The 19,895-nt window shown below is 34.8% G+C and overlaps 1 gene segment (V, D, J or C); it reads right to left on the reverse strand.

Annotated features, from left to right (window-relative positions):
• Positions 1-603: 603 nt before the first annotated feature.
• Positions 604-19,230, reverse strand: LOC114096154 (T-cell receptor gamma chain C region C10.5-like). The segment is given in 6 exon segments: positions 604-2,622; positions 5,849-5,896; positions 7,277-7,324; positions 10,594-10,923; positions 14,340-14,403; positions 19,024-19,230. Coding segments are annotated over 6 exon segments (840 nt in total).
• Between the last annotated feature and the right edge of the window lie 665 nt (positions 19,231-19,895).

The following is a 19,895-nucleotide window of genomic DNA, read 5'->3' on the forward strand; positions in this document are numbered from 1 at the left end:
GACTTTCAAATGATTCATCAAAGAAAATAGAAAAATATGCATTAATTTTTCACCCAACTTCCATACATTAAATACTACATTTTGTATCATGTCTTATAGAAATGCAGAGAGACTCAGCAAACTAGAGTCATAAGTCTTACTATTATTATTAACAGCAAACAATTGTCAAAGGACCAGAGCAAATGTTGCAAAGAGATATAAATAGATCTTAAACATATAAAAAAGATGTTAATCTTCACTCATAACAAGAACGAGAAAAGCAATTAAAACTACAAGATCCTAGTTTTCACCTGTCAGATTAGCAAAATCCTGATGTTTTGCAGCACACTCATAAATTCATATGGATGGGGATAGGAGAGCCATGTGGGGCTCTCCATGGAGGGCAGGTTGGCATTTCCTATCAAAATTACCAGTGTACATATGTGCAGATGGACATAAATGTTTATTTACTATGAGAATATATTGAAACAACCAAGAGACTATCAGAGGGAACAGATGAGATTTAATATTTTAAGGCAAATACCTGTGGCTCTCTAAACATCCCTATGCACTGATCTCAAAAGAGATTTCAGATTTATAAATAAAAAGGAGTACAGAATAATGTACGTTGTATACTAACTTTATGTAAGAAGGTGAAACACGAATATATATGCATTCACATACATACATGTATATATATATATATATGAAAGGACCTGGGAAGTCAAAACATTATCTATATGCAGAGAGAGCATCTAAGGCTCAAAGCCCACTTCCCAAAAGAAGCAGTTGCAAATGTACACTTAAAAGGGAAGCAGAAATTCTATTCCATCTATAACAAAGGGAGAAATTATGTTAATTTCAGAGTAGGTCACAGTTTTATTCAAATAAGAAGACAATTTAGAAATTAGTGACAAAACAGTTGCATGATATACATAAGAAGAGAAAACACAAATATACTCAAACCCTTAAGGAAGTCCTCTCACTTATTGGAGGATGCCTTTAGTAAGGGATCCTCCAATGAGTGAGATCCTCCAAAGAAGGGATGCATGCATTTGGTATTGTATTGTTTTGTTATATTAAAAATGGGTGACAAAAAAATGGGAGAGAGAAATATATGATATTGTGTCAATTACATATGTGTACATACACAGACTCTGGGTCTCTCTGGCTTTAAATTATGAGCATCACCTCAAAAATAGTGATCATAAGGGAAAATTTATATTTTCCAATCTATAAACTATACACCATAATTGTTCCTACCTTAAAGGGCTCATAGAAGGTTCATGGAATGCCTGGTTCCTGGTAAAAGCTATGTCCCTGCTTCATTTCACTCATCTTCTCTGTAGATAAGTAAGAACAGTGATCTGTATGTGAGTGTGGTCCCCACTATTTCTAAAGTAGAGTTGTGCTGTCATGCTGCTTCTCACTTTGGACATTCAATTCAGTTTCATTAATTTAAAGTACACATGATTCCAAATAAATCGTTGATATTCATTGTATCTATTATGAAAAAGAAGCAAAGAAGCCAAGTTGCAAAAAAGGCTGCTTTTGAGTGTATAAAATGGAAGGCTTTTAGTAGTTTCAGGATACAAAACCCTAAGTGCTGTGACAAGCACAACCAAATTTGTGATACTGGCCTGGGGCAATGGGTGATTAGAAAAATGACACACACACAGATATGAAGATAAATGGGTTTAGATGGAGAGCTGCTCTCTGATGAAGAAGCAGTGTCTGAAGAGTTATGCCAGCAATCTTTAATTATATATGTCACATTATCCAGTTAAAGACTATGCAAGCATTATTTTTTATGCTCAAGAAAGTTACAGGATTACAAACATCTATGTAGCTTTTCAAAAGTTGCAATGTGAAATGTTAGGAGCTTTGTGTAGCACTCAAGTAGGGCCATGGTTTAAAGTTGCTGTTAAGGGGGAAGGCTTAGGTGTAGCAGAGATAGTGAAACATCGTGGTTGTCTTCCATGAGAATTCCTCTATCCCTGCGATCCTCTATGCCTGAGATCAAGGTCAAATCTGATAAGACTATTACACAGAGTCTCTTTGGGAGGGGCATTACCATAGTAGCTAGACATCCTGTGCTCTTGCAAAGAAACATTCTCAGGCAGTAGCATGGCACAACAAGGAAGTCATCAGAGACCCCCAATCTCAGTCACTGCTCTTCCATTCTCTGTCATCACTGTACACACCTAAACACTGTGACTAGAAACTGCATGCTGTCCCCACCAAGGCTTTGATGATTTGGGCTGGCTGGAATGCCTAATGGAGACTTTGGGTACACTGAGGTTACAGGCCACCATGGGCTTCTTATTAGAATGTGAAATTTGCTCACTGGTTTGAAAAACCTTTATGCAACAATGACAGAATAATACTTGTGAAAATTGAAGAAGCCTGAACCCAGTGACAAGTCCAACCAGGTCCTAAGCAAACACTTTTCAGGACAATAAGCTATGAAGATAAGATGACTGTGTTGTGCCATCATCTGTTAGGAGCTCTTCCCATTGCCACCAGCAGCTGTTCTTCTAAGCAGACAGAAGGTGACGATGGCCAAGTAGACCACACTCTTGAGCAGCAGGAGGAGGTAGGTCCAGTAGGCAGAGGTGTATGTGAACTGCAACCTCAGAGCATCTAAGAGAAGTCAGACAATTAGTTTCACCCGTATTTGACAGGAAAGGTCCCCTTGTGGGGGAGGGTGCCACAGATGTTTATTTTTGGTGACCTACACTGAAGTGACACCACCCCCACCAAACCCCAAAGGTCAACATCTACCACTCGCACCCAAACCACCCAGTGCAAGGCTCAGCTTGCAATTCAAGTCCATTAACAACCTCTGCAGAATTCACTTGAGGAGCTTCCTAATATTAAAAGTAGGGGTTAGAGTTGTGGCTCAGTGGTAGAGTGCTTGCCTAGCATGTGTGAGGCACTGGATTTGATTCTCAGCACCACATATAAACAAATAAATGAAATGATGGTCAATCAACAACTAAAAAAATATTTAAACAAAAAAAGTAGGGCTGTGTTCTTTGAATCCAGTGAAAGACAAAAGTATGTGTAAAACTAGATTTTTGGATTTTCTTCACCCTCAATATGTCTTTATAGATAATATTCACTAACCACTAACACAATGCCAAACAGTATGCTGGGAAATTTGCATTAAAAGCTTTAGTGTTGGGCTGGAGATGTGGCTCAAGTGGTAACGCGCTCGCCTGGCATGTGCGGGGCACTGGGTTCAATCCTTAGCACCACATAAAAATAAAATAAAGATGTTGTGTCCACCAAAAACTAAAAAATAAATATTAAAAAATCTCTCTCTCTCTCTCTAAAAAAAAAAAAGCTTTAGTGCTGTTTAATATTTATTAAGGTTCCATGATGGCAAGAGACAGTTTATTTTTATTCTCATTTTGCAGACAAAGTGAAGACACAGAAAGGAGGAATTTGGTTGATGCATGTATTTGTTAAGTGTCAGGCCCAGGTCATGACCACAGCAATATGATTTTATAGAATACACTGTCATCTACCCTGTGATTCTGCATATGAAAGTACAGTCAACATCCAACAGGTTAAGTTTAAATACCAGTAGACTTATTTATTTGGAAGCCTCTGGGCTTTACATGTTGTGAATACAATGGATATGTAGGAACTGTACAACCCAAGAAAATTTAGTGGTCTTCCACATGGATTGTGTAAGATTTTTTTTAAAGCACTAGAGAAAATGGAAGAAAGTGGTTAATCCAAATTCCCAGGAATGTATGGTACCTGTACATTCACAAGTGTTTTCCACATATCTCTTATTTTAACTGTGATATTTTGGGATAATTGCCATCAATGTCCTTCAAAGTTTGGAAAGAAATATGTTATCTCAATTATTATTTTAATACAATGGTAGTGAGTCACCAAACCAAGACCATTATTGGTATAATTTCAATTTTTACAGGTTCTACGTTCATACAATCAGAACTAAATAAAACTCGCCATTGGTCAGAAAAGGGCCCTCCAGAAATGTGCAAATGATACCCTGTTCTAAACTAGATGAGCAGTTCCAGCTTCTCCTTGCCTGGGGTGGCAGCTGAGGTTCAGAGACCCAGGGGAATAAGAAACAGGAGAACAATAACCAGGGTTTTTTGCACATGTGTAGGGAAAAAGAACCAGAACCTGCTAAAAAGAACCTATTCTAGACATTTCACACCTGGACTTGTGCCACTCCAATAGTTCTGAGTTTAATATAATTATTGTGAATTGGCAAATTAACAAAGAACTACTTGCAGAATGGAAATCACTCACCCATATTTATGTAACTGGTTATTTAGAGATTGGTGGTATTCTGAACCCATATTCTTACCCTCACTACCATATGGCCATAGGGTCTCAGAGCCTTGGCCTAGCAATTCCTTGCTTTAGGTCTCCTTTTAGAGGAAGAATGTGGAACAGAGCAAGGGTATGAACTCTATCATCTGAGCTGCATTGAAACATCTGGTATAGACATGTAGAATGGGCAAAAAACTTCATTAATTTAAGCTCATTGCCCACCTCTGGAAAATGTGAGAAAACTAGCTGAATCACATCATAGAGGTTTTCTGAGGATTAAGAACAAAAGTGCATGCAGACCCCCATCTCTAGTCTTCTGTATAAAATTACTCTGTGACAGTTCATGTTATTAGCAGCTAGCAAAATACTAAAAATAAACAAACAAATCTGGAAGTAAGTTGATATCATGCTTGCTCCTTTCACTACAGGGAAAAACGGAGGTATGGAGTTAGAAATGATAATGAAATGTGATGAACAATATTATTCAAAGTACATGTATAAAGACATGAATTGATGTAAATATACTTTGTATAAAACCAGAGATATGAAAGATTGTGGTCTATTTGTGTAATAAGAATTCTAATGCATCCTGCTATTACATATAAATTTAAAAATTAATTAAAAATGAAAAATAAAGAAATGATGGATTAATTTAAAATTGGACTCAGTCTATTCTGCAACTTTCAGCCATTCTAAATTTTCTACCTTAAGAAAGGAGCTCAAAAATAAAGACGATCATGAGCAGAAAAAGCTGTAGCCTAACATAAGTCAAAGTACACTAAAACCATTTTCCTCTTTCAAAGAAGTAGCATAATGAGTTAAAAAAATGAGAACAAATACTAAACAATTATCCATCACCATGTTTTACTCTCTTTGTGCGATTTATGTTTGTGTGTAATATCCACTGACAGAGATACATGAGAATTAATCTATATTAATAAAAGGTCGTACCTTATTAGTGATCATTGCTGTGTCAGACACTAGGTTAAATGCCTTGTGTGCATTATTTCATTTAAATACCAAAAAATATTTAAGCCATTAAGATCAAGTTCTCAATTCTGACAATATTTCAATATAATCAACATGGATGCATTTAAATTGGTCAGAAATCATTATTAAAATTAACCATTACTTCTCTCAAAAGAATGGACCTTTAAAAATACAATTATTTCATAGTTACCATAAGTGGTACACTTATTAATCAATGGAAATTTTGTAGGTGTTCTGCTTCTGAGAACAATAGGACAAGTGATTTAAGTAAACTGAATACTTAAATTATGAATAAAAATTTAAGTATAAAGAATATAATAGACAATCTTCTTGTATTTTAAATATTCTAAGCTTTGAATAAAACTCGAGACAAGAGTTGCTTTTACCCACTATGACTTTTGGGAGTCATTAATTAATGATGTGTTAATTAAAATGTCAGACTATTTTGCAAAAGCCAGCTATTCTGGCTTTTCCTTAACTAGGGAATTCAAAAGTTAAGATGATTAGGAGGGGAAAACGCTACAGCATGAGATAAAGGTAAACATACACTAAAACCTACCATTTTCAACTTCCAGATCAGCTTCTCTGGGATTAATAGTGGTGACAGCTAGAAGAAAAGAGAGCAAGTACTAGTCAATAATTCCTCTATTATTTAAAAGTGTATGAGTATGTGTATACACACAGTTACTCTGCATATAAATAAATAAATACGTATGTGTCTGTCAAGAATAGAGAGACAATCATTTAAAATGAGATCCCCATAATTCCAAAGGTAATTAGGTTCACTGTATGCAATTCAGTAGGTATCATTCTTATACTACATTTTTGCATACAAGAATGTTGATCTTCCTGGCAGATAACTTTTTCCTTTTTATCACAACTGGAGTGTATCATATCCAAGATTGTCTGGTTTTCTGGTATATTCACAGCTCCTCACCCAGTGTGTGCTCCAAAGTAGGTGATACTCAAATGCACATTCAATGGAAAAATAAACAGAAAATTGGCTGCTTTATAGGATCCAGCACACATGGCTGATATGAAGTGCTAAACTCTAAAATAATCCATCCACTCCCAGAATCAACAGGTAAAGGAAAGAGTCTGATTTAAAGAAATTTTTCATGTAAATACTAGAAGCAGTTGAACCTTTCTACATCATGCATTTCTCCATTATTCTTGATTGGTGCACATGATTTTCTGGAAGTGTGGTGTTTGTGGACATGAGAGAACAACATTCATGAAATTGGTTCCTACTCATTGATCACAAGTTAATGCCTCACAAGCATTATCTTGTTTTAAGTCCTCATTCACAATTAAGTGAGTTGAATTATGAAAGTTCCAATAACATGAATGAGAAAATAAAAGGTAAAGAGTACATTTATCTTTCCAAGATTCCTACCAGTGTGTGGCAGGGCCAGAATTCAAAGGATTTTGAGGGAAACTAAAAGAGGGAATGTGGAAATTACTTTGTAAAAATAATACATATGATTGTGAGAGAGTTATTAGTAGAAATAACATAATCTCTAAATATGTTTAGTATGATTAGAAAATGCACCTATTTTAAATGACAGATACTGAGAGCATTTCAGTACAATTCTTTCTGGGGAGAGAAAAATAGGCAAGTCATATTTCTAAGAGACTGAGTTTGAGAATTTTATTTACCTATGATTAAAAAACAAAACTGAGTAATTTGATGTCATACTTTACCCAATCATACAAACAAATAAATGAATGGGTTCCCTTTGTTGAAATACTTCAGAGAATATCATTGTATCCTCTAATTTACCAATCTCATAACAAGATAGGTAGTTTACTGTATTAGGTTGATGTGAGGAAATGAGGTATACCTTAAAATGCCACTTACTGTATTGTGGAACAACTAGACATTCTGATTTTTCTACCTTAGATGAAGGAATTTCAAAAGTTAAGATAATTAATAGTGGAAAAATGATATGGCATGAGATGAATGCAAACACACTCTGAAACTTACCATTTTCATTTTTCAAGTTGGCTTCTGTGGGTTTCATTGTGGGCACAACTAAAAGCAATGAGAGCAAATAGCAGTCAATTATTTACCCTTATTATTTGATACTTAATGTATTCAATTTGTCCACAGAGACAGGAGTGATACACATTAAAAATGGGAGCTCCACCTTTTCAAAAATACGTGGTTTCTAATTCATTTAATAGTACTCATACATAATGGTTCTGCACATGAAGATGATGAAGTTTCTGGAATTTATATGTGTCTACGTTTGTGTGTATAGATATGTATACACATATATATGCGTATACACACCTGTATATTTTTTAATCAAAACTAGTTCGTTGTTTTCAAAAAGTGAGCTTCACCAATGTTACAGTCTTTTTCCTTTTATCGCAATCTGAATGCACATCCATGACTATGTGTTTCTCCTCTGTATTCACAGATTCTTGCCCAGGAAATTACTCAAAGCAAGTGATCCACAAATACAAGTTCAATGGAATAAGAAGCAGAATATTGGTTGTTTTACAGGATCCAGCAGACACTGCTCACATGAAATGTTGAGCTCAAAAGAAATCCATCCAATCTATGTTGACAACAGAATTATACACATTCAAAGGAGTCTGATTTGAAGAAATTTCTAATCTGAACAGAAGACAGCAGATATACCTTCCAAATCATGTCTATCCCTAATGTCCCTGGTTCATGTGTATCATTTTCTAGAGATGTGATGTTTGTGGGCATGAAGAAATCAATACTGACACAATCTAATACCTGTTAAATGATCACGGCTGTACCAAGCTCTTGGGTTAAATGTTTCATGTACATGAGCAAAGTAGATTTTAAAAATAATTCATACAAATATAAACAAAATATTTAGTGGACAAATCATTCCACCATTGTGGACCAAAGTAAAATCTTCTCCTATAGCATCTTAATTATTCTTAGCCAAAGAACTTTTCCTGTTTTAGGAACTCAGCATTTCCATGAAATTCTTTCAGGGTATAGGAAGGTAGGCCAAGTCACTTTTCTACCTCTCTGCCTAAACTCAGAGATGATACACAGAAACACACAGACACACACACATACACACACACACACACATATATATGTATATATAGCCTTATTTATGTATATAATTATGTGCATATATGTGTATATATTATACCATTTTTAAAAAGCAAACATGTAAAAAAGATTACATTTTTTAAAAAACGATAAAACAAAAACACAGTCAAAATGGCTGTTTTGTTTATTCTTTTTCTCTAGATGCATTCTTGTTCATGTGAATACAATTCCCCTACAGCATTTCATTGAACACTGAGTATTCTGTTTGTATTTTTAAAGATGGAGTTGTGGTATAGGATTTTGGGAGTTAGTTCCAAAATATAAATGTAAGTATTGTCATGTTTAGATTTGAAATATTTTCAAGAACTGACTTTTAGAACTTGAAGGTACATTAGTTTTCTTAAAGTGACTTTATTCACTAAAAGATAAATGACAGTCACAATCACCATGAACTAATTGGAACTGATTGAGGCAGAAAGAATACAGCAGAGTCCCTAATAATAAAATCTGTGTTTTCTAAATTGTCTAAATCAATGTTGGTCGCAAATTGGAACCAATTAATTTTATCTACCTTAAAAATAATTATTTCACTCATTTGTGCTTCCAGGTGTTATTTTTGTAAAAAAAATTTAATAATCACTAATGGAAAGCATTGTAGAATGTCATGGATAGAAGAAGCTCCCACTTCAGCACTTTAGTGACAAGAACCCATGAGAGTAATTTGTTTTAAAATTAGTGCCTTGTAAATCATTATTAAACTGGAACCTCTCTCCTGCATGATATTCATCACCATGGAACTTACTATTATTTTAAGTAATTTTTAATTTTTAAATTTTAAAAATTTTAAAAATTTTTAATTTTTCCCTAATTGCTACAAAAATATGAGCCTAATTGGGCATATAAACGTAGTGGTTAAGTTAACCTTGTATGTTACTTACGTGTCTTCCCTCTGTTTCTCAGCAAGGGAAATGGAAAATTGATGAGGTCTTTGTATTCTTACTTTAATTTGTTTTAGGAAAGGCTATGAATAAGAGCAATAAATATATAAATAACTGAATCCAGGATCTACCTTTTTTCATTTGATCTTCATCATAGCTCCAGGGAAAATCAGGCAAATGTTCAGACCTCATTGGTCATGGCAGAAAGTAAGGGTCCCCAGAGGCTGAATCCTTACTTGGAAAAGCTGGGTGGGACACGGAAAAGGTCTTCACCACTTTTACTATGTTTGTGTTCCTCACTGATAAAATGGGGATTCTGGCCACTGGGAAAATTATAAAAAGATTGCTTCCCATGCCCACTGTGACATTTCAACTGTTGTTTAACACTCAGGACTGTGTTACCTATTGAGTCTCTGGACTACTTCTAGGCTTCTGCACAGTCAGGGCTCTGCCCAGCTGTGTGGATATGTACCTCACTACATCCAAAGGATTCCTTTGGGACATTATGCCTGAGTCATACATGGCCCTGAGTGATAGGGAAAGAGGATTCTCTATTGCCTGCAGCAAGTCCTATTAGGGCCACTAATCCTAGACTATTCATCACATTCCAACTCAGGCCTGGTGTATGCTAGCAGAACAGGAAACATGTATATAGCTGCATTTACCAATGGCAAGAAGCATTTGCATCACAGAGAAGTGGAGTATTTTCATACATGTTAGCCTTATTCAAGCATAAGTCAATAAACATTGTTTAACAGTGATATGTAAAATAAAAATCAGAACAACTCAAGGCCACCTTAATACTTCAGTGGTCAAGTTTATTTCTTCCTTATTTTTTGCTTTTGAACTATGTTCTTACTCTTGTCTGAGCACCATTTTGTTAACTGAGCACTCCTTCTTTGTAGATTAAACTTTGTGCATGGCAAGAATGAAGTCTGAAAGACTATAATTGTTCTGATTTCTAAATCAAATAAAATCATCCGAAATGGAAGACACTTTTCAGCAGTTAACATTTTGTTAGATCCTTTCATGTATGTTATTTATTTCATCCACATAAAATTCTAAAAACATATCTTGTTGTTTCAATATTTTAAATATTGAAATAGAGAATTAAAAAGCTTAAGGCATTTTTCCATGTTTTCACCTGTCTATATCATTTTACTTCAATAAGGAAAATAATAGGGAATTTATGTTACTATGAAATATGATTTTTAAAAAAGACATACTTGTTTTTCTTAATACTTGATTGAAAAGATGGATAATTCCATTTCAAAATATTTTTTCTAGAAATTTATATTTACATTCATGTGCACATACCTTTCTTTATTGCAGGAAACAGAATCTCTTGATCAACTCCCCCTCTATTTTTCTCATGTTTGACAACACACTTGCGCTCTTTATCCATTGATTCTTCAGTCACAGTTATCCAGCTCATCTTCATGTAAGTGTCTTTAGTCTTCATGGTATCTCCCTGCTGGGATTCCAGAATCCTATCACCATACTTCTCTTTCCAAAATACCGTAATAACATCAGGGAAAAAGTTCTCGAGAAGACAAAGATGTGTCCCAGCCTTATGAAGTTTTATTTCAGTAACTGAAGGAAGAAAAATCGTGGGCTTCGGGGAAGTGTCTGCATCAAACCTTTTATCTGTGGAGGAATATCAATTTCAAAGAATAATTGTAGCAACAAATATTGCTTGTTAGCACAAGCAAGTTTCCATTGAAATAGTGACCATCCTGGTCTTTCATCTCTCAGAGGTAGTAAAGTATTAATTATTGTCCTTACTTTACAGTTGTGTAAAGAAGTTAGGTAGCTTGTCAAAAGTCACAGCTATGAAATGTCAGAGCCTGGATGAAAACTTGATCTTTGTTCTCAACATACTGAGGAGGATGTGACTTCTAACTGTTCATGAACAAGGCTTTCTATGCTCATAACGCCACTTATTTTTTTTTTCTATCTCTTTGGTTTTCTGATAATGGAGCATTTTGTCAAGGTATAATTCAGAGGAGGGGAAGACAACCATGCCACTTTAGTGACCTCTGTAAATGAGGCTCTGTGGTCCCTTCCCCTTCTCAAGTGCTTCTCAAGTGCTTCCTTTGCCCATCTTTTGGCACTTCTGCTCTCTGAACAAGTATCTCATAGTCTCATGCTCTGTGATTCTGTGCAAGCCAGTTTTCATTTAGCTGACTCTTGAATGCATCCTACTTATCTTATTTCTCATATGAATAAGTGTCAGGAGGTAGGTTTACTTTTAAGTTTGTAATAATACACTGTCACTTGTTTCACTGGGCATGCATTTCTTGAATACTTACAGTATATCAGTTCATCTCTTATCTTCAAATGTAGTTCCCTTGCCAAGTTCTGAAGATTTTTCCTTTTCCAATTAATGTCTGATGTTTTACAACATCTCACATTCATATGTGACCTACTCCAGGCCTTTGTGTTGGGCAGTGTTTAACCCTGTACTTCCAAATTCCACAGTGTTTTGAATTTTGCCACAAAATGACATTTTAAAAACTCCTAGTAAATGTTTACATTGATTATATTGTAAAATTCTATTGTGCTGATCTCATCAATTAATGTGCTTATCAAAACGTTTGCTTTTGAAAATGTTTTCCAAAAACAGATTTTATTATTATAATTTTTTTTTGAAGTTCAAGCATCACTACCATATTTTCATACATGCTTTGATAGGAATTAACTGGTTTAAGGAGAGGATCTTTACATCTCATTACACCTAAATTTGATTCTTAGGTTCTGTCTAAAAGTTTGTATCAAACATATCTGATATTTGGGTTCTGGTCTTCCATTGTTCTCTTCCTCTTAATCTGCTGAATAATGGCATATATTATTGGTATTATATTAAAAGTAATGATTCAAGAGTGTCTCACAGATATAATATCAAAACGTACAAGAAAGCATACCTTGTTTAAAATGGCATGTCATTGTGTCTGGAATGTTAGCTGTTTTTAAGTTTATTTTTAATATAATGACTTATTGTAAATGATTAAATGATTCAAATTGATATCCACTTGAAATTCAAATACTTTGCCAATACTCCCCTTCATCTAGTTTGAAGTTAATATAGTATAATAATTCCAGAGGCAATTTTTTAGGAAAAGAAAAATTGAATTTCACTTTTGAGAAGAAAGGATCAAAAGTTCTTGATGATTTCTGACTGTATAGCAAAACTCCTTACTCTTAAACAAAATCAAGAATCATAAGATGTTTATATTCCTGGATGTGTTATAAATACAATTGGTTCTTCTTAGTATGCCTTTTAAATTTCACTCAGTTTGCTTTTAACACAAAGAGTAAGAGACTATATAATTATCCAACTGTCTACATTATTTGTGGGTTAAAATTCATGCTATAAAAGTTAAGACTAAATTTTCAATTATGGATTATATTTGTATAATTTTAGTCAAAGTCAATGGGTTAACAACTCTAATTTTCATCTAAGAGACTTTTAGTTCTTCATGGGGAATCTTCTGATTCATTAAAATGAAGACATTGAACTCATATGATGATTGGAAAACGTTTATGGACAATTCCCCACCATTATTACCTCTTGCCTCTTTCCTTTATAATTTAAATTTCATGCTACAACAATAAAGTGAATCTTTAACTTCCATAACTTTCTCAATAATAGTTGACTAAGCAGTAAGTAGTGTACTTGATTATGTACAGTTAGTACCTATTGTCTGAATTCTTATGATAAGTGCTCTTTTAAAGCATTACTTTTAAATATCTGTATTAAGAGTATTTTCATGGCCAAACATTTTTTACTATACATAAAATGGCAGCCAACCTATTTTATTTGAATAATGAATAGAATGGCCATCACATTTTATTTAAAAATCAGTAAGCCTATCCAATTAATTTTGTGTGTTCATTTACCTAATAACATTGCTTAATTTGTATTTTAAAATGCAGTGATATGTATTTCATATAAGTTTATCAAATAACAATTTAATTTACTATTGAAGTTATATTTCAAAACTATATGTGAAATGTTTCTTAACTATGGTCTATTTTTTCTTTCATCAACTAAGTTGTAATAGCTATTTCATATTTAATATACATTTTAGATTTGTGACAAGCTTCCCATGGTTTCATTGATTTTACATATAGAGCATTTTGTGTATCAATTTATATATATCAGAGTAATCTTACTGGCTAAAATTGTGGGAGAAATAAAAGTTGATATAAGATACATGTTCAGTGGAGATATATGATTAAAATTCAAACATGTATAGCATGATTTAAACAGAAATTCTTAAACACATTTTAGTGTTATTTTTATTAGTAAATGCTAAAATTTTTCTAAAAAAAAAAAGAACAATTCCAGATTCATTTTTTTTTTCCTGTGAGTGTTAAAGTAACCTTCCATTGCAGCAGTTAGGACTATACTTGAATCCTCTGAAGAATAGCAAATGTTATTGGATCAAAACATCTCTCCAAGTGGAGATGATACTCACTTTACATTTGAATTGGAAGAAAATTTACAGGGCACCTATTATGTGTTGGATAATGTGCCAAGAATTTTCTTCTCATTAACTCATTCAATTGTCACATAACCTTCTGGTTTCATACTGTCATCCCTTATTATGAATTAGGAAACTGATGCCAAAATGATTGCCAAACTTCACTGAACTCTGAGGGAAACAGAGATCCAGGTGGACCTCACTGCAATCCTCTGTCTCTTCCCCAAAGTTTTAACCACTAGAACAAGGAATGTGTCCAGTCCACTGAGTCTATCTCTGACTTATACGTAATAATAAAATTTGTCCCACTGTCAAACACTTAAATAATATCATTATATAACAGCATTTCATAGAAGTTCACATGTCAACAAAGACAAATCCTACTATAGTATTCATACAATGTTGGCTTCATATAAATTAACTGAGAATTTGTATTAAAATCTCTCCTAAGACAAGCACATTAAACTCCCCTCACTCTCTTTTCTCCCGACATGACATTCTTACTGTTATTCCAGTAGAATCATTTCATGTCTTCCCTCCATTAATTCAAAAGTGCTGTATTCTTCTGATACTCACCTGTGACAACAAGTTTGGTTCCAACACCGAAGACCTTTTCATAATATGACACAGTGATTCTACCCTTAGCAAAAAGTCAGATGAGTTTGGCTTTTGTGAGTTTTGCAAATTTTGGAGGCAACATGATGGTCTGGAATTCTTAAGAGACCAGGGTTCTGGTCCTGGTTAACTTGCTCATAACAGGATCTGTGACTGAGCAAATCAAATAAATTTAAAGAGTTTATTTATCTTAAAAATATGACAAGAGTGCCAATGGATTCAACATCACTATCAGTAGTCAGTGAGTGGAAATGCTTCCCTGTGTTGTATAAAACAATGGCTCTTTTCCCAATCATTAGTAGCAAGACACATGAATTCCAGCTTTCAACAGAACAATCAGTCTCAAAAGCTTTTTTGTTCAGCTCCTGCTAAATTACAGCTTCCAACTACCGGCTTGGCACTTCAAGGAAAAATGATCAGAGAAAGGGCAGAAGGCCTGGTCCTCAAAGCTATCTCAGGTCTCTATATGTTATCTGCATGACCCAATACACGGAGGCACAAGCAATCAGATCATTGACACAAATGTTAGTTTTGTGATAGAGATGACGACATGTTGAATTTAAACATGCTGAAAATACAGGAATATAAGAGGCTTTCTTTCCCCCAAATAACCAAATATGGGGATTGCCTTGTGATTAAACAGGTGTGTAAAGCAGGCAATAAAAGGGGTGTAACAGGCCCGTTAAGCAGGCAATACAAGGGCCTTATGGTGTATCCTTTGCACAACCTTTTACATGAAAAATTGTTCTTCCAGCCCTCTGATCAATAACCCAACATGGAGAAGATATCAGTCTAAAATTTATGTAGGTTAACGCTGTATTGGAAATACCACTGGTAAAACAAATAAAACAAAACAAAGAAATAAAATTAGAATCACTAATTATTATTTGGGAATGAGGTCTGTATAATTTATACTATTTTACACATTTATAGAATAATAGTAAATGGGAAAATGCCTTCATTTTGCTTTGTGAAAGAATAATATCCAGTGATATCACCATATGGGATAACCTAAAGACACTGAGATCTGAGATGACTCAGAACATTGTGGAGTGATTCATGTTTTCATTTGAAGCCTTGGGTGAAGCCTTGGGCTGGGGATGTGGCTCAAGCGGTAGCGCAATCGCCTGGCATGCGTGCGGCCTGGGTTCGATCCTCAGCACCACATGCAAACAAAGATGTTGTGTCTACCGATAACTAAAAAATAAATATTAAAATTCTCTCTCTCTCTCTTTAAAAAAATATAGGGTGAAGCCTGGGCAAAATTCCTAATGGAAAGGTTATTTAAAAAAGCAATATTTCTCAACTGCTATTTGTGACAATATAATTTTTAATTTTGTAGGCCAATCAATTAAGAGAGTGAACATTATAAGCAGAAACAGATATTTACTATTTCCTTAATTTCAAAGGCAACCAATCATAGTAATCATACAGTTAAATCTTAATAAGCATATATTCAAAATAACTTCTTAGTATGTTGGGGTTCATATGTGTAGAAGGATAAACATCTGGCTTTGATTATGAACCTACTTCTTTTTCCTTGATAGGAGACTTCATGAGCGCTGCCAGAATGGAAATGAATAATGATGAGATGCTCTCTTTAACAGTTCCTTTTGAAAGGACTGCTGTTTTTTACTTCAAAAATATACACTGCAGCCTCCAGAGCATTGAAATTGCCCATCAGAGGGTCCTAACTGGTGGGTATTTCTGCACATTTTGCAACCTAAGTGTCAAGGCAGCTACACAAGTAAGAAATGTTATTCAGTAAAGCTGCTGTAGTTCTTTTACCGGCTTCAGTATTGCTGGCAAATTTGATAGCACCACATAAAGAAAATTGAGAGGAATGGGATTAAAATGACTTGTCATTCTGTAGAAGTGCACTAAGATTTATTTCTTGAGTATTTAGTAAATGCATATTCAGTATGACTTCCATGATATCTTCTGGGGAGAGAGGAGTAATCCAGTGCCATGATTAGAAGCAGAAACATTGTGCTCATCATGCATGAGTAATAATACAAATTGTGAGCTGCTATTGAGTAGTCAAATTGCCCATGTAAAGACAAGTTACAGAAGAAAAAGTTCAGAATATCACAACAGGCCTAATTTTGCAAAATCACATAATGGTCTAGATCAGGTGCTTTGGAGTGACAAGTCTCCACTGAATCTCAATCTTTGCCACATTTGCTGATCCTGTGACTAGGAAGTAAATGAACTTCTGTAATCCTCACTGTGAAAAAGAAATGAGAGTTTTCTTATAAGGAGTTGTTGAATGATGACAGAAGACAATGAAATGCTTTAGTGTGCTGTTTGGCCTACAAAAAATAAATTACCTAACATTATTATTATTTTTTGTAATGGGCTAGTTTGGGGTCATTTCATCAAATTCTTCTGCCAAATACAATACCACTTGTCCAATATGAATATCATTTATTCAGACTATTAAGAAATACAAGTGTTTCATTTCAGCTTAAATTATTTATGTTTCCAATATTTTAATTAGTATGCTTATGCTGTATATGGACATTATAAGCCATAAGTTCCACACAAATTAAGAAATGAAAAGAGTTCAACCCAGGATCTCCAGCCTCTCTGGAATTCAGAGGCAAAAAAACCACAGTGAGGCACAACCAAGGCAAAATCTAGCAACACACACCTATGGGCCAGGAAGCTATTAAGTGTTAAGCCTGTGTGTAATCTACCCTTTAATCTTCAGCATGCAATGACAAAACCATGTTCAATAAATGTATGGATAGAGAATGAATGAGCATATGGGAAAAGAAAACCTTGGATTGAAGTTATGTGTGGAACAAGCAAATTTCAGTAATCTGTGCCATCTATAGGCAATACAACAAGAATCACTGTCACATAGAAGTTGAATAATGGCCTTTCATCTAAAGAGCTAGAGGTAGATAAAGAGGGATTTACTAATGTTCTGTAGCAATGTACTATGAGAATTAATTTTTTGTACTATTGCTAGGGAAGAGTTCAAAATCAAAAATATTGATTTTGTTGGTTATCTGGATAATGGAATACTATGTCTGATTTCAAAATATAGAGAAGACAACTACTAAAAATCTGTTTGGAGGATTTTAATATGAAAGACCTACAATCAAAAGCTTCTTAAAGCAATAATTTATACCAGTGGTAACAAAAATGCTTCTTAATGTATTTTAATTTCTATCCTGAGGCTATCCTTTGTACGTATGTACTTTCTAAAAGAATAATATCAATACATTTCCTGACACTGTAGAGAAAAAAAAAAAACATCTACAAAGTGATTTTGTTTCCATATCCAGCAGCCCAGTCCTGCAGACTGGTCCTTTGTGTTCTGAAGACAAGAATGAGGCAGAGACAGATAAGGTTGATTTTAAGTTTTTTTTTTTTTTCCTAAAAAGTGTCTATTCATTTTACATTACTAGGATAAAAAGGAAAAGTTACTTACCAAGAGGTGTTGCATTACTAGGATAAAAAGGAAAAGTTACTTACCAAGAGGTGTTGCTATGAATTTATTCCCTCCTGCATATATCCTGATACAGGTTCCACTACAACATTGGCCAATTTGTCTTCAAAAAAATCTCAGCTTCTTCCCAAGCTTCGTGGCCCAACCACCAGTTTAGCAACCTTGCCTTGGCATGTTGATCTTCTGTCTTTCTTTGGAAGTCCTTGAATATAGATTTTTTGTGTGTGTGTCACATGATTATTTTGTATGTCTTCTCATAACTTGATCTTATAAACACTTTTCCATTCAGGTAAAATTGCTAGAAAGTGACAAAGGAAAATGGAAAATGTTGGAGAAGGAAAAGAAGAAAGCTGGCCCCCTACAGGTCAAGAAACCACCTTTCTGTAATCTCAGTGGTTTTGGAAGTTGAGGCAAGTGTGTGTTGCTAGACTGCATTTTCAAAGCCAGCCTTAGCAACTTAGCAAGGCCCCAAGAAAGTTAGTGAGACCCTGTCTCTAAATAAAAGATAAAAAGAGCTGGGGATGTGGCTCAGTGGTTAAGTGCCCCTGGGCTCAATAAAAAAAAAATAAATAAAAAATAAGAAACCACTTTTTTAAAGTAACAGGAAAAGTGTTCTGAGAATTAAGTTGAATTAAGTCTTTTTTTTTCTTTTTCTTTTTGATTTACAGGTGTTCAGTTGTGTTAAAAGTAGTCAGAGTGCATCAAAGGAACACATCTTTTATTCTCAAAGATACCAAGGCTTCTCAGTTAGCAATTTGGGAATACATTTATGAAAGGAGGAAGCTGTTTAGTAACCGAAAATGCAAATATGCCAACACATTTGAGAGCTGTGATCCCTATTCTCCATTTTCAAAAAAGGGCACATTTATCATTTGGCATCATGTCTATTTTCTTTCTTTCTTTCTTTTTTTTCAAGAACAAATAAAATTAAATTATGGACCTGCTGACCAACACTGGATCCAGGCCCAGGCCTAGGACTGCCTCTGCTGACCTGTGCAGGAGGAGCCCAGGTCCAGGTTAGGCCCTCATCCCCCACCACCCCGGTTGACCAGTACATTCACTCCAGAGCTCAGATCCTAGCTCAGCACTGTCCCAGCCGGCCAGCAGACCTACTCAGGAGTCCAGGCCCAGGGTAGGCCTTGGTCCATCCTCTAGGCCCCACCTGGAGGCCCAGGCCTAATCTACCTCCATCTTGGGATACTGCAACCATTGCCATAACTCTCCCCATGCAGCACCCTTCACCTTCTGAAAATTTGAATTAGTATGCCTATGCTGTATATGGACATTATAAGAAGCAGCTGCATCTTGGAACAGGCATTCCAAAGCCACTGTAAGGCCCACCATTTCAGCCCCATCTCTGAAAGAGCTGCATCCATTATGGGACACCTCCATTGCTATCTCGAGTTACCTCCAGTATTGCTGTCACCACCTTTATTTGCAGTAACATCCATCACAGGACACCATTAGTGTCTGGAAGCCCAACACCAAGGTGAGGTTCAGATAATCTGCATAGATATTAAAATATTATAGGGTGGAAACTGTAATATCTCAGATCCACAATGCAAGAAAGGAAGGTACAAAGACAACATGAAAAAAACAAGGGAAGAAAGGGCCACAAACAAACTAGGATACTACCATAACAGAATCTATGCACAGCACAATTGATGAAATGTCAGAGAAAGAGGTCAGAATATACATAATTAAAATGATCTGTGAATTAAAGGATGACATAAATGAGCAAATACAGGCAAAAATGATCACTTGAAAAAAAAGATAAGAGAGAAAATACAGGTGACTATTGATCACACCAACAAAGAGATAAGGGAGCAAATAAAGGTAGCAAAAGTTTACTTCAAGAAAGAGATAGATATTCTGAAAAAAAATCAGGAATCCTTGAAATGAAGGAAACAATAAACCAAATAAAAAACTCAGCAGAAAACATCACCAACAGACTAGATCACTTGGAAGAAATAATGTCAGATAATGAAGACAAAGTATACAACATGGAAAATAAATTTGACCACACAGTGAAGATGGTAAAAAATCACAAACAGAAC

Source organism: Marmota flaviventris, chromosome 1, assembly GCF_047511675.1.
Source record: "Marmota flaviventris isolate mMarFla1 chromosome 1, mMarFla1.hap1, whole genome shotgun sequence".
In the NCBI taxonomy this organism is placed as follows: domain Eukaryota; kingdom Metazoa; phylum Chordata; class Mammalia; order Rodentia; family Sciuridae; genus Marmota; species Marmota flaviventris.